This window comes from Miniopterus natalensis, chromosome 6 (genome assembly GCF_054644295.1).
Source record: "Miniopterus natalensis isolate mMinNat1 chromosome 6, mMinNat1.hap1, whole genome shotgun sequence".
In the NCBI taxonomy this organism is placed as follows: Eukaryota; Metazoa; Chordata; class Mammalia; order Chiroptera; family Miniopteridae; genus Miniopterus; species Miniopterus natalensis.
In genome coordinates, this window is record NC_142086.1 from 45709413 (window position 1) to 45724446 (window position 15034).

Sequence of the window (15034 nt, forward strand, 5' to 3'; positions counted from 1 at the left end):
AATCCTGTCGGTGGATGGTGGCAGGGACAATCATCTGAACAAAACAGATTACACGAAAATTATCCCTATTTGATTTTGAAAGGAATCTATACTTTTGCTTTTGTTCCTGGTTTTTAATTTTATTTATTTATTTTTCCTCCAGCATTAATAGTAGAACCAATACCTAATTATGGTTTTTTTAACTGAAAATAGAAATGAATGTTCATCCTCTATCTGGTCTGGCTTGAGGCTCAGAAATGAATGGGTAGCCGGGATGATGATAACGTAGTTTGTCAAATGGGAAAGGAAAACATCCACCTATGAGTAATTCAGGCTTGACTAATATCTGTATACATTTACATTCAGTATTTTATGAGTTGGAGAACAAAAGAAGAATTCTTTTACTGGGGTGAGAAAAATCCCTTTTCCCCACCATGCTCAGAATGACACACAGTGGAACTGTAGTTCCAAATAGGACTGGATGGTTCATGTCAGACTTTAGGAAAACCCAGAAGGCCTTTGCAAAGGACAGCAGCCCTTGGAGGTGACAAGGGACTGTTGCTCGGTTCAGCCACCATGCCTCATTAGACAGACTTGTTTTCCTTGTCAATGTAAGACTTTCTTTAGAGAGTCATCTGATCCTATTTCAGAGATGGCATTTGTGTTTGATGGAAGTTGGTGGAGCAGGAAATATTGATTCGGAAGCTGTTGACACTTGGAAAGAGGGAGTTAATTTAGATGTCAGTATTGATCAGTGGGGCTACATTTAGCCACTAGCTTGAGAGGTTCTCTTTTGAATATACTTTCAAAAAAAAGAAGAATAAAAGAAAAGGGACATTTAATTTAAATGCCATCAATGAGGATAGAAAAGGAGAGGACAGCAATATGTTACTATACCACTCTATCGTTAGAACTCTTGTGAATGAAAGGTTGAGATTTAGCCCTCATAATCTTAAGTGTTGTTACATCACAGTTATATGAAACTGAAGCTTTGAGGAGTGACAATGCCACAGACATTAGACTGAAAATTATTTTCAAGTATTCAGGACAAAGGAAATTGATTAATGCAACTGGTTTTTCCCCCTGAGGGGTTACGTAGGACTTTGTATCTGAGATAAATGGCCCAGATACCTCCAGAAAAATGTTGAGTCTTGAAGGGAAACCACTCTCCTGATTACAGCCCATGGTCCAGCGCCCTAGACCACCCAGATTAATTCTTTCAGATTATTCTCCAGACCCCACAGAATGCTCTGATTGCTTTCCAGGAAAATTGTACTCTGGTAAGGATGACCTCACATTTATTAGATAATTCAGGGAGATTTTAAAAACCTATTTAATGGGCCTAAAATGAAGTGAATTTCCGTATGTATTCCCGCAGAGCAGTGCATTTAGCCAAAAATAGGCCAAAATGGATTTATAAGATTTGGGGGCTCTAAGCTATGGGAAAAGAAATCACACATATTTGTCTACTGAAAACATTAACTTAAATTAGCCCTGTGGACCAAATACTGGCCAAAATTTTCATAGAATCAAGATGGGCATTCAAAACAAAGGAGAAAATATTACCTTGTTCTTATGCTTCTGTCAAGAATACTGTGTTCAGTTGGGTTCACTGTACGTAAAACTTAGAAAGGAGTTGGAGTAGATCCAAAAGAGAGGCAGCCAAAGGGACAAGTACTATCCATTTGTTTCACAGTAGAGATAATGAAGAAGACACATGGTCACAGTCTATAAAACCACAATGGATGAACCTGTACAGTCTCAAAAATTGTGACTTTTTAAATCTAAGGAACATTGAACACATGAGAGGCTCCCAGTTACCGTCTGAGGGGCTGATGGTTTTCCTGTGGCTGGAGTTTCAGAAATGAACTTGCCCTGTGATGGCATCTGCAGTAGCAGACCTCAGAGTCAATGGCTTTGAGTGCAACGTCACAGATTTATTGTCGGTATGACCTAGAGAACACAGCCATATACCAGTAGCTTCCTCAGCCTATGTGGTGACAGGGTCTGCCTGCCCAGCTTAGACAGCATCATCATTTATGGACATCCATATCAAGTTAACTAAATCCAGTCTTCCCCTAACCCGGGTTAGTTGAGCTTCCTTGGCCTGAGGAAGCAATCGATCCCCATTTCCATTCCCCTCTCAGCTCTGACTGAGCTGAATTCATGGCCAGGCTCCTAAGTCCCCAAGCAGCCATACTCTTTTGGTCCTTCATTTCTACACAGCTAAGTTTCTCTCGTATCCTATGGTTATAGGGACAGACTCTGAATTCTGAAAGAAGTATGGAATGTTAGGGCTCAAAGTGACCTTCAAAGATCATCTAACCTATAGGTAAACTGTTGCCTCAATGATTGATCAACATAAAATGTTCATTTGATGGATTATGTTTTATGGTTTTCAAAATACATTAATTATTAATTATTAATAATTAAATGTAATTATTACATTTACATTAATTATTTCATTTCACCTTTCCCTTTGACGTAGGCAAGCAGAGTGTTACCATTTTACAGAAAAGAAAACTGAGCCTTAGATGAAATGTTTCCAGATACACATAGCTCGAGATTAGTAGGACCAACATTTTCTCATTTTTATTACAATATTTCTTCCACTATCTTGCACTCATTTGGATACTCACAGAAGAATAAATAACCAACTTTATGAACCAGGAAGACAAAGGACTATAGTAATAGAAAATTATAACAACAAGAGTTGTCATTACAGTACAGAGACGCATGATAACAAATCAACGACGGTACCTGCATAACATCAGGAGGCCCAGACTATGCCAATAAGTGCTACAATTACTGGGGCAAAAATGAATATCCCTAGGCTTTCTTCTCAGTGTGAAAGGTACAAACAAAGAATCATAGCACTACCTAGCTTTGCTCAAAACTAAAAGTCACCACCACCACTACCACCCAGCTATACACATTATAGTTGTATCAACCCTGCTACAGAAAGTGAAGGTTCTGCTCTCCTAACTTTATAGATGAGAAAACTGAGGCTCAGAAGAGTAGTAACAGAGCCAGGTGTTCTTACTTCAGATTCTGTGCTCTTTCCACACTACCCTAATTCTGTGTCTAGGACTGACTCAGTCATAGGGATCAGTCCCCCCCTGAACACAAGGCATGGATGCAAACTGCCGTGCATTTTTGTATCTTCCTAAAATCAAGTCTCCCACTTTACACTTCTGCAGTGCCTTTATAAACAGCATTTGGGAAATAAAAACGAACAACGATATAAGGATATGACATGATTTAATGAAAGAGGGAGAGACTGAAGCCCATAATGTTTCTAAATGGAAAAGCTGGTAAATGGGGATCCCACAACCACTGCTATAACTGATGTTTCAGTTGGCTGAAACTAGGGAGGAAAATGTTCCAGCAAGACTCAGGAGGCCCAGAGAGAGGCAAACTACCCCTCAAGCATTGATTTGTGATGTACGTGGAGAAAATGTTTCTCTGACACCCTCAAATGAATCTCGAACCAAGCAAAATGCAATAAATCATGGCAGAAGGACTTACATAGTTCAGAAATATACATTGCGAGCTCCACTTTGCAAAGAGATGAAGCATTTGGGGCATGCAATACATGTATGCGTGTACCCAGACTTACAGGCAGCTTTGGGAAACCATTAGCACCTCTAGCCAGCCAGCCTCAGTACACGGGTGGCATTGGAGATTTCACATATACACCCTGAGCAGTTATTTCCTGCAGCTAATTGCTGTACAGATTGACACCTCATCCGCAATCTGCCAGACTGGCCATGAATTAACATCTCAATCCAGATAGGCCAGCCTCAGTGGGATTTCTGCCCCGGTGTTATCCATGTACAATATGGCACCAGTCATTTTCTGCCCAAAGAAGTAATTTGCAAAGTGCCTATGAGGGTTATGGCATAGGAGACCAGGGTTAGTATTTTCTAATTGTTTAACATGAAGTTGAGAGGAGAGAAAAACATTCCTGAAACAGATTGTGGTGACTTCTGTTTATGTTGAAGTGACAGATGCATGGTATTTACTGATCTTGAAATTTCAAAAGTTGTTTTTTTTTTTCTCAAATAAAACTCAGATTTCCTAATAAAGAAAATATTTGGCAATTTTCTGGTGACCAGACAAAGGTAGATTTTCAAGGCCTGATTCTTCCAATATGATTATTTGTGCTAACACTATTAGCTGGAAAATTGCCACATGTCTGTTTCACCTAGGACTGTCTAGACTGTGTCAGCTGTTTCTCCTTCTATCCTAATATTCCCTAGCTGAGCACTAATTAAGGTCACCTAGAAATTTTACTCAGCCTCGTCATAGCCTCTAAATCAATTATAAGTTACTCTCCCCATTTCTAATGATTCAGTATATGGATTATTCACGCTATTTTGCTTGTTTTCTTTCTCCTTCCTCCTTCCTTTTGGTTGCTTACCTACCAAGGCTCAAACCTGTCTACTCTTGGCTATTTTGCAAGGCATAGGAGGTTGGACCTACTGCCTAGGTGTGACTCGGGTGTTCACTATTAACATTCACTCATGCTTTCAAAAACATTACTGCATGCCCATCACATGCAGGGTACTGTGCTAGGCACTGTACGGGAGGAAAATGTGACTAGTATAATACTCTCCTCTTCTGGAAGTTTACATTCTAAGGGGAGAAATGAAGCAGGTTGAAATAACTGACCAAAGGCAGTCTGTGGTAAGTGCCGCAAAGGTGGTACAGACAAAATGGCATGGTTGTGCTGGATGACAGAGAGCTTGTTTCCAATGGGAGTGATTAGGTATGGTAGATTTCAAAACATTATTGATATTTAAAATGGCCTTTGAAAAAGAAAAGAATACCATCCTGTGTTCTAGTAGGAACTTCAGAAACATGCATACATGCAATCAGATTAAGTAATGTTTAAATTAAGTGGGTGGGAAAATTGGGACAGAGCGATGATAAGGGTAGGAAAGAATATATGAAGCTGGGAATGAGGTTGGTCCTTAAAATAAGTATCTATGGCACAGGGTGCCAGGTAAGATTAGGAAGGTGACCTTTTTAATTACCCGGACCTGTCCTACCCTCTCTCCAACTGTGGGTAGAAGATAGTGAGCTCTCTGACTGTGAAGGACCCATTTGGCAAAGCAACAGCTCTGGGGAATCTGCAAAGCCCATTCAATTGTTTTCCTGTCTCAACTCCCTAGGTCCTGGGATGGATCCGCAATGGGGAGTCAATGCTCAGCGCCAGCCTGGTCAACGCTAGCTCCTTGTCAGAAGCAGAGCAGCTGCAGCGGGAGCACGAGCAGTTCCAACTGGCCATCGAGGTAACACCCAAATCTGGCTGCGCTGTCCTCCCTCCCCCTTTCTGCTCTGTGGTTCAAGCAGGATGACTCCTCACGATGTGGGTGTTCCTTTATGTAATGAAGCCCTTACTGTTCCTAGTGAAGTGGTCCAGGTAGCCTCCCTGCTACCCAGGAACTGATGGAGAAGCAAATGCAGGGTTCATACCCCCAAGGAGGCTTGGTATTAGAAGACAAGCTCTTATTGGTACCTTCGAGTACCTCATTGGTACTCAATGGCCCCTGATACATTGAGTTTCTGATTCATTATGGATTATGCACCATGTGAGAAATGTAAAGAAGATCACGCAGATTTGAGGATAAACAAGTACAAAAATGATTAGTACATTAGGATTTTGTTTTTAAACGTTTAGTTTACATGTAAGATTGATTCCATTGTCAGATGCTGCCTTTTAACAAGAACAGTGTTCATGGGAGCAGACGGCACTGGATGGTTTGCTCCGCTGAGAGTAGTTGTTCAATGATGCTGTCCTAAAGGCTGTTTTAAAAGAAAATTCCACTTATGATAACCTAATATAAACTTTATCTTGCTTTAAATAATACTTTTAATGATCTTTTCTACTGGAACATTATCCTTCCCAAAGAGACTTGAGCTGATTGCTTTACAGTGGTAATGGGGGTGGGTAGGAAATGGGACGTGGGAACGATATTAAAAATAAAATAAGTTCATTACCAGTGGGAAAAGACATAGTGGGAACTTCAGAGACACTCATTACTTGTGGTTCAGTACAAATTTCGACCCACTTCTGAGTGTGTAAGAAATGCAAAGGTGTTATCTTCTACTAAAAAATTATTGTTAATGAGAACATTCCACAATAATGATACAATTTTAACTGGTCATGCCAATAAGTATATGTTTAATACAGTAACCCAATTGATTGTTACTCATTTTTAAACTAGTATTGGTTGATTTCAACCATTTAATTTTCTAAAAGCCATCTTATATGTGTAAAAATAGCAAGAACGTGAATGACATGTTTCTATAAGATTTCTGACATCTTCTTAGGAACTGCTGCTAGTACTAGGATTCTGTGTGGAATTTAAAATTTTTAAATGTGCTGGGTACTACCCCTACAGTATGGGCAAATAACTTTCTAAAGAAGAACTAACCAGAGAAGAGAAGTTTTATTATCATTAGCTGTCTCTGTTGGGATCTATTCACTGTAAAGAAAAAGTCAGGACTCAGGTTATAATCAGGAATCTGGCACACAGTGGACAAGACCCAGGGAGAGGAGCAGTGCAGAGAACGAAGGTTTGTCAGTCAGACTAGAGGGATGCCATGAAGCTGTGAGGATGCTAGGCAGAGAGTAAACGGTTCTTGGCTGTACTGCCTCCTTGTTTATCTTGCATGTGAAGGTTTATGTGCCTGGCAGGTAATTAAAGTTTCAGTCCCTTAATCAGATGTTGGGAAAGTAAAACCAAGTGTCATGACACACTTGAGCATCTTGATGAGCTAGTGGAAAATAGCGGGTAAGTTCATTCGCAACACTGTTGCAATAACTGTCACATGACTTGCATATGCAGCGTATTAATCTACGGCAGATGCTGCTGCATCCTGAAAGAATAAAGGCTCACTAAGCATAGATGTCTCTTAACTGCCTGGGTGCAACTTGATCAGATATTCTTGGAATTGATGATAGAGGCCCTTGTAGAGTTTATGTCTACGGTTTCAGGAGGACATGGCAGTGCAGATAGGATTTCTGGAAGATCTTGAGAATGCCAGGGCGGGCAGGGTCTGCAGCACAGCTAGAATAATGATAACAGAACCAGAATTTCAGCGTATGCTCCTTCTTCAGGTGGCCTTGTGCTTCTCTCTACATGTGTCAGTTTACACCAGGCTCTGCACTGGGAGGAATATGCCAGGGATGATTTACGCAATTTGAAAGCAGATCTCACTAGTCCAGTTTGGCTTAACCCATTCTGATGGTGTTACCGGAGGCCTTTACGGTGATTGCTGATAGGGAACTTAATTTGACTTCTTGAGCCCTAAGAAGGAAACCTGGATTCCAGAAGAGAAAATAAAATAGCTATAAGTAGGGTGATCATGTAATTTATCGCTAAAATAGAGACACTTTTAAGAGTGAAGGAGGGAAATATTAATAACTAAGCCAGAAAATAGGCCTACACTAAAATTCTCAGGGGCAAACCAGGATTTGCTCACTCTAGCTTGGGTGGCCTCATCAGTTTGAAGGTTCTGGTCTCACAAAAGGAGGTCAGATTTTTACTTGAAGTAGCTTTGGTTTCAGAAAAACTCCCCAGAGCTGTTGAGAACATAGAGTATTAGCACCCAGAGCACAGCTTTATCAGCAAACCTGGGTTATTATTTATTAGCATCCAAGGTGTTGTGGCTGATGTGTCCTTGAGGACCGTGAACACCATAGAAACAAGCTTGAATTTAAATTCCATTTTTATTTGAAATCCTCTTATGCATTTTCAGCTTAAGCATTATGGCAGGAATAGTTAAGTTATAGTTATCCAGTAGTTATAACTGGATAATAAATTCAGTTGATTTGGTTCAGTTTTCCTTCCCGCTCTGCTACTAAATATTAACCTCTTTGGTAATCCGTGATTTAGGATATAGCACTCAATAGGATTAAAGAGCAGAAATAAATGCAAATAACGACTCAGACCTAGTGCAAAGGTTATGTCTAATGTCTTGTGCATAAGAGTTTATCATTTTGGAAATTAAAGGAGGAAGGGCTTCCCAGGACTATTAGATGATAGTGAGTTTTAGAATAAAGAGGATTTATTACATAGGATAAATTACAGGACAATTAAAGCTACTCCTCCACTGTCAGAGAAAAAGGCATAATAACGGGTTTGTGATGACAATTATATGCTGGTTTCCTATGCTGAGGAGAGGCCAGATAATTATCATAATCACTCAGTGTTCAATGGGTGAACCTTTCCTCTAAAGGAGACGTTGTGGGTGCCATCCTGATTGCTGGGGACAAAGCGATATGAATCATATAGTGGAAAGGCCTTGGGCTTGGGAATAGACCAGACCTGAATCTTGTTCTTGGTTTTATCACTTCCTTGGTTATACGTTTTTGAGCAAGTCACCTAACCAGCCTGAGCCTTAGTTTCTTAATCTGTGAAGTTGGGGATAGTAATATTTACCTTGTAGTAGTATTATGAGAACTAGAAAAAAGCATACATAAGCACAGGGCCTGGCACAGGGTACACCTGGTTAAATGACAGCTATTCAAGTGAGGTTTTAAATAGTCCTTTCCAGAAAGTTTCAGTCCAAGTAAGGAGAATCAGCCAAATATTAGATGAGTGATACAGTTAAGAAGGTAGGGTTTAGTGAGGCTCAGGCTGTCTGAAAAGGCCTCTTTGAAGGAGGTTGGAAGAGTCTCAAAAGGCAACTGGAACATAGATGGGGAGAAGCTATGGGTGTTCATTAAAGGCAGGAAGAGTGACGGTAGCAAAAAACAAAAAAGTGCATGGTGTGTTTTCAGAGTGTGGTATGGAAGCAGTTAGGACCACATTATGAGGCTTATAATGACATCCTCTAAATTTTGGGCTTCATTTCATAGCAATGAGGGAACTACTGAAGGCTTTTTAATTGGAAGAAGGGAAAGATGTTTATAGCATAAAATTAGAGTTTTAGACCTGGAAAGGATGTTAGAAGTCACTTAATCCAAGCACGTCCTATTACAGAAAATCTGTCAGCAGCTTAAGGGATAGGCTGAATGGATTAGACATGGAAGGTGAGGCGACCAACTGGATGACCAGCACAGCAGTCTAGCTGTGAAGTGGTGAGGGCTGGACTGGGATTCATGGTGAGGAACAGCAGACCAGAGTGGTGATGAGGTTGTCACGTTAGATGGCAGTGAGGAGGGCACCATCCGCAGAGGAGACAATGTGTGGGAAGGCTGTTTTAGAGGGAGAAGTTTAGTTTTAGATTTAGAACTTGACATGTCTGGGAGGAAGGTGGATGCTCTGATGGGGGTAAAAACATCTGCATTCATTAATGAGGGTTCCTCCCTTCTCTAGGAAAACCTTTCACTTATTTGCTGAGAATGAGTCTCTGTGAGTGACTAACATGGGCAAACAGACAGAGCATCTGAATCGGTGCTGCTGACCTGGGTGAGAGGAATGATAGGCAGCTTCCCCTCACATCCAAAGACAGTTAAAGTTAAAGGGCCAGATGTTGGGGAGAGAGGTCTAAGCTGGGAGTCATTCACAAAGAGGAGAATGGAAGTCAAGGAAACAGGAGAGCTCTGCAGAAGAAAAAAACACAAGAATGGGCCTTGGCATACCTCTGCATTTAGGAGACAAGAAAAGAAACCACTGCCAATAAGTAAAACAGAAAGAAACCAGGGATTTATAGTGGATCGTTTCTGCCTATTAGTTTACTTTTTCCAGCTGCTTTCAGCAATTAGGAACCCAAATGCTGATGTGGTCACTAGGATCGGAGACTGACTCAGTGGCAAAGCAAGGGAATGAAGGAGTCTAGGCTGCTAGAGGAGAAGTGCTAACATAGTTCCCATTGGGTACAGATTCCAGAGCCAGAGAAGGGAGCCAGGAGGTGGTTGATAGACTGGGAAAAGTTAATAGGACTGTGTGGAGTGCCATGCAGGATGAGGGAGAAGGAAGGGGAAGGTGGAGGGGAAAAGGAGGGAGGTTGTCCTCACACACAGAGTGCAGAATGGATGTGCTCTTGGGAACTGTCCAGCACTGCCGCCCAAGACAAAGGGCAGAAATAACTCCGGAGTCAGTTACAGGGCTCCTAGTTTCTCATTTTCACTGCCAGCTAAGCTATACTTTCCTAAAAGTGCAAAGGCCAAATTTGTACTGTGCCATTGGGTTGAAATGACCTCAGCACTTGAGGCTGAGATAATATTAGGTCTTTGAAGTTGTATGGTTCATCCACATCAGTCTTTCATTTTAATAAATTTTAATCCCAGTTGGCGCTCTCCCTGCCACCCAGTTTTCCAGCCTGTTCTCCCTACCTCCTGTACCTACAGTTAATGTAAACTCAGAGAATGCAAACCGTATTGAGCCTGAATAAGAACATAAACCTTCTACTATATAATTATCCTAAAGGCAAGCACACATAGTGCAGGAACGTAGGGGTGCTGTGTTGAGCTGAACTGTCTATTGTAGTGCTCTGTTCCTTTGGCGAGGTTGCTAAGGGATGGTGTGAGATGCTACTCTTCTGCTTTATTCACTTGCCAAATTGATCCCTTCTACTGGCGTCCTTTTCAACTGATGTTAATGTTTAAAATGATTGCATTGTTGGCTCAGATTTTTGTTACATGAAGGTCATTTGATGTGCCGTATTTATTTGATCTGTAAAATAGGACTGCAGCCGTAACCTCCTTTGAAAATGCATTATGATGAACAATTTTATGATTAGATTTGAAAAGGAAATTTAACTAATGTATGAGCTAATCAGAGAGCAGATTTATACATAACTGTTGTTTCTCTGCCACAGACACTGAAATGTCTTTATGACCCAGAATGAAGCAAGTAGAAGAGAAAGGAGTGGGGACAGGAGTTAGGGACCTGAGCGATTAGTTAATGAAAATGTATGATATTCTTTTTTAAAAATATGCTTTGAAAACAATGATGTATTAGTCATCATGACAAAATGTTTGAATCAGTCATTTAAAGCTCTTTAACTTCTCTGCATCTTTCCACTCACGCCTCACTCCACCCCCTCCCATACCACGCCTGGGTTGTTCCCATGGACCTTTCTCTCCTCCCCTTGTGCCCAGTCCCTCTTTCATGCCACTTCCTTGCAGAAGACGCACCAGAGCGCCCTGCAGGTCCAGCAGAAAGCTGAGGCACTGCTCCAGGCCGGCCACTACGATGCAGACGCCATCAGGGAATGTGCTGAGAAGGTGGCCCTCCACTGGCAGCAGCTCATGCTGAAGATGGAAGACCGGCTGAAGCTGGTCAATGCCTCTGTGGCCTTTTACAAAACTTCTGAACAGGTGAGGGAAAGAGCTGTGGGATGTGTGAGGCTGAGATTGATGGAGGATTATTTTCTGCCTCACACTGCAAATCTGCAATATCTACCACAGCAAGAAGCCAGTCCTCTTGGTACTAATCTTTGAGAATAAGAAAATGATTTGTGGAAACACCATGGTTGGCTTCCTTATAATGCTTTCCATTAGAGAAGTGGACCGTATGATTTGTTTCTTATAAATTTCTCAAATTCATTGGTGCTAGCTGTTGAAATAGAAATAGTAATAGTAATGCTAGATTGAAGTGGTATATTAGTCAGCTTTGCCACAATAGTGCTGTGTAACAAATCACCCCAAAACTCAGTGGTATAAAACAATAAGCATTCTTTTTTTTTTTTTTTTGCTTAACTATTGAGCTCAGCTTGTCTTGGCTGAGCTTGGTGGAACTGGCCCCAAGCTGCAGATTGAGACTAGATCTGTTCCCATGTCTCTCATCCTCCTTGACCAGCAGTTACTTGGGCAACAGTGCAAGAGCCCAAAATCTTCTGTGAAAGTGCATTTCATGCCTCTGCTTATGTCACATGCTCTAACATCGCTTTGGCCAAAACAAGTCATGTGACCAAGCCAACATCAATGATGCAGAGAAGCATATGCCTCCTATGGAAGTTGGGAGAGGAGAGTGAAAATTTGCTGAACATAATCTGATCTACCACAGTCAGGCACTATGCATTTCTTGAGAAACATACAGTTCTTTTATGGGGCTCCCAATCTAATGGAAGAAACACAACTCTGTAATTGGAGAGCTGTGAGCCTAACTGGCAGGATGGTATTGCTATGGGAGAAAAGGCAGGAAATATATACAGCAGGGCCATAAAGGTGCAGGCCCATTACCAGTACATCTGTACAGCAATATGCATAAGAGCTAAGAGGATTTTTAAATGATTTGGATGCTGGTAGGGAATTCTTTCCATGAAATAGAGATTTAAAACCAAAGTTATTTTATCCTGTATAAATTACTTTTCCTTGTTCCAATTGCTCCCTAGTAGAAATAGATCAGAAAAACATTCTCTTCTGGGTGGTTTATAGGAACCCTGGGAACATGTCTAGGAGCAAATGCAGCATGTCTATCAGAGGGCCCTGCAGCCAGTGTTCCCTGGAGGTACAGTGTTCTGTGCCTTCTCTCAGTCCTTCCTTCTGTTGTTTCAGAAAGATGATGCCTTCAATGGTCTCAGAGGTGGAAGCAGCAGACAAAGATGATAAAGAGCTTCCCCAGTTGATCTATAAATTCAACACAATCCCAGTCAAATCCCACCAAGCATTTTTTGTAAAAATTGATATGCTGATTCTAATATTTACATGGAAATGCAAAGAACCTAGGGTAGCCAAAACAATTTTTAAAAAGAAGAGCAAAGTTGAAGGAGTTGCACTACCTGACTTTGAGACTTACCCTAAAGCTGCAGTGATCAAGACAGAATGGTATTGGGTGTAAGAATAGACTCAATATAACAGAGTAGAGGTTCCAGGAGTAGACCCATATATATATATGGTCAGTTAATTTAAAAATAATAATAATAATAATAGTTTATTGATTCTTAGAGAGGAAAGGAGAGGGGGAGAGAGAGAGAGAGAGAAACATCAATGTGGGACCACAACATTGATTGGCTGCCTCCTGCATGCCCCCTACCAGGGATCGAGCCCACAGCCCAGGCATGTGCCCTTGACCGGGAATCAAACCAGCAACCTCCTGGTCATGGGATGATGCTCAGCCAACTGAACCATTCTGGTCAGGGCTAGTCAGTTAATTTTTGACAAAGCAATTTAATAAGTAAAATCTTTTAAACAGATGATTCTGGACAACTGAATATTCATGTAAAAATGAGGCTTAATCCCTATCTACTATCATACACAAATTTTAATCTGAGATGAATCAAGCTACTGAAGAGGACAGAGCACTAGATTAGGAGTCAGGAAATTTGAACCTGAACTGACTTTGCCAAAGGTCACTTTATCTCCCAAGACTTCTGTTTCTCTGCCTATTAAAGGATTTATGCTTGATAATCTTTTCAGCTTCCAAACTGATTGGTTTTAAGCCCAATACTATCACAGAACCGGAGTCAAGTACTCTTTTCCTTAGAGTTTTTGAACGTCTATGATCTTTTCTCTCAAGATGTGAGCATCCTGAGTGTTTTCATGCCTTGCCTAAAGAGAGCTGTGTGGTGCTGGAGAAGTCAGCTCAAGTTCAGCAACAGGCCTCTCATTCATGAGAAACATGTTGGCTAAGAAGGGTGTTCTGCCTGGGACACCTTTCAGCTCAGTTCATAACTCAATAAATGTCTTATCCAAGGCCAAGGATAATGGCTGCTCTCACGTGCTGCCATAGACAAGCAAGTAATCAAAGCCTGTTGAAAGAAAGTCTAGGATTATAAGTCTAGGATTATGAGTTTCTATTTCCCGCGTCCTTCCCTAGGCCCTGACATTAGGCTGCCTGGGTCTCCTACAGTTATACTCAACCATAACTTTCGCTCCAAGCCCCATTTGAATGCTTGTGCTTTCGCTCTTTTGTGAGTTCATTAATAAGGTCATTTAGAACATGGCCTCTCAGCATTTTTCAAACTGAAAAGGCTCCTTAACTTTCTTTGAGTTTAACCCAAATTTGTTACCCCTCTGAAGGAAACGTACATTTTACAATGGAAGGCCTAGAGATGTCTTTGCTATATGGTAGTATCTTGAGACATTTTTGCTGGGGTTTTTCCCCAAGAAGGGGAAAGATAACATTCATTTATGGCCCATAAGTCACACAATATATAGGCAACTTCCTCCTTTATCTCTACTTGAAACTACTTCCTGTAGGGCAATTACAGGGGGTTGGGCAACCAGCGTAACTTCTCCAAACCTCATTTCCCTGTACTACCTAATTTACAAGGTTATCATAAAGCTAAAGCAATATAATATATTTTTTAAAGCCCTCAAAAATTACTAGTCTGTCTGTCTTCTGCATGGTATCCCTAGGCGATATCAATCCCCGTAGCTTCAGCCTTTAGTCATCAACTGTCAGAGGATGATTCCAAAATCCATATCTCAGTCTCAGACTATCTCCCAGGGTCCAGATGCTGGATCCCCCTGCCTCCTGGACTTCTCTTCAATGTCCCAGGGACCCTGCATGGCCTCAATCTACAAACTGAACTTCTGATGAAAAAGTGTGCATCTGTGCGGGGCTCTCTTCACTAAAGGGCCTCATAAAAGACTTCCCAAACGATTAATTTATTGACTCTTCTTTTCCACAGGTCTGCAGTGTCCTGGAGAGCTTAGAGCAAGAGTACCGGAGAGATGAGGACTGGTGTGGTGGACGAGATAAACTGGGGCCAGCAGCAGAGATCGACCATGTCATTCCACTCATCAGTAAACATCTGGAACAGAAGGAGGCCTTTCTTAAGGTCAGAGCACATTGTCATCCAAGGTCTGGGACTTAGCCTGTTCTTCCATCTCCCTTCTCCCTCTCTCCTCTCTCCTCTCTCCCCCTCTCTCCTCTCTCCTCTCTCCTCCTGTCTCTCTTTCTCTCCCATCCCATGCCTACTCTCTCTCACACATGCTGCTTCATATGGGCTTTCCATACTCCTGTTTTTTCTAGCTTCTTTTATTGAAAAGGAGATATTTGTAGAGAAAATATTGGTTGGTTAACTTGCAAGGTTGAAAGGTCACACTTCAAATATTTATTTCTCTCAACACTTTTTGTATAATTAGGCAGTTAGGATGCACTATATCTGCTGGTGCTATGTTCAGATATCATAATATCCCATTGATGCT

General features: G+C 41.3%; 1 protein-coding gene across 6 annotated transcripts in view; it reads left to right on the plus strand.

The window, feature by feature from the left end:
* KALRN (kalirin RhoGEF kinase) overlaps positions 1-15034 on the plus strand; it is a 573972-nt gene that overhangs the window by 346826 nt on the left and 212112 nt on the right. For 4 of the 6 annotated variants that reach the window (XM_087818187.1, XM_087818188.1, XM_087818189.1 and 1 more), the window contains exons 16-18: positions 5157-5276; positions 11039-11257; positions 14515-14664. In XM_087818187.1, coding sequence (XP_087674313.1) covers positions 5157-5276; positions 11039-11257; positions 14515-14664 — 489 coding nt within the window. The remainder of the gene's footprint in view (positions 1-5156; positions 5277-11038; positions 11258-14514; positions 14665-15034) is intronic. The other 2 variants (XM_087818190.1, XM_087818191.1) reach the window with 1 other exon arrangement.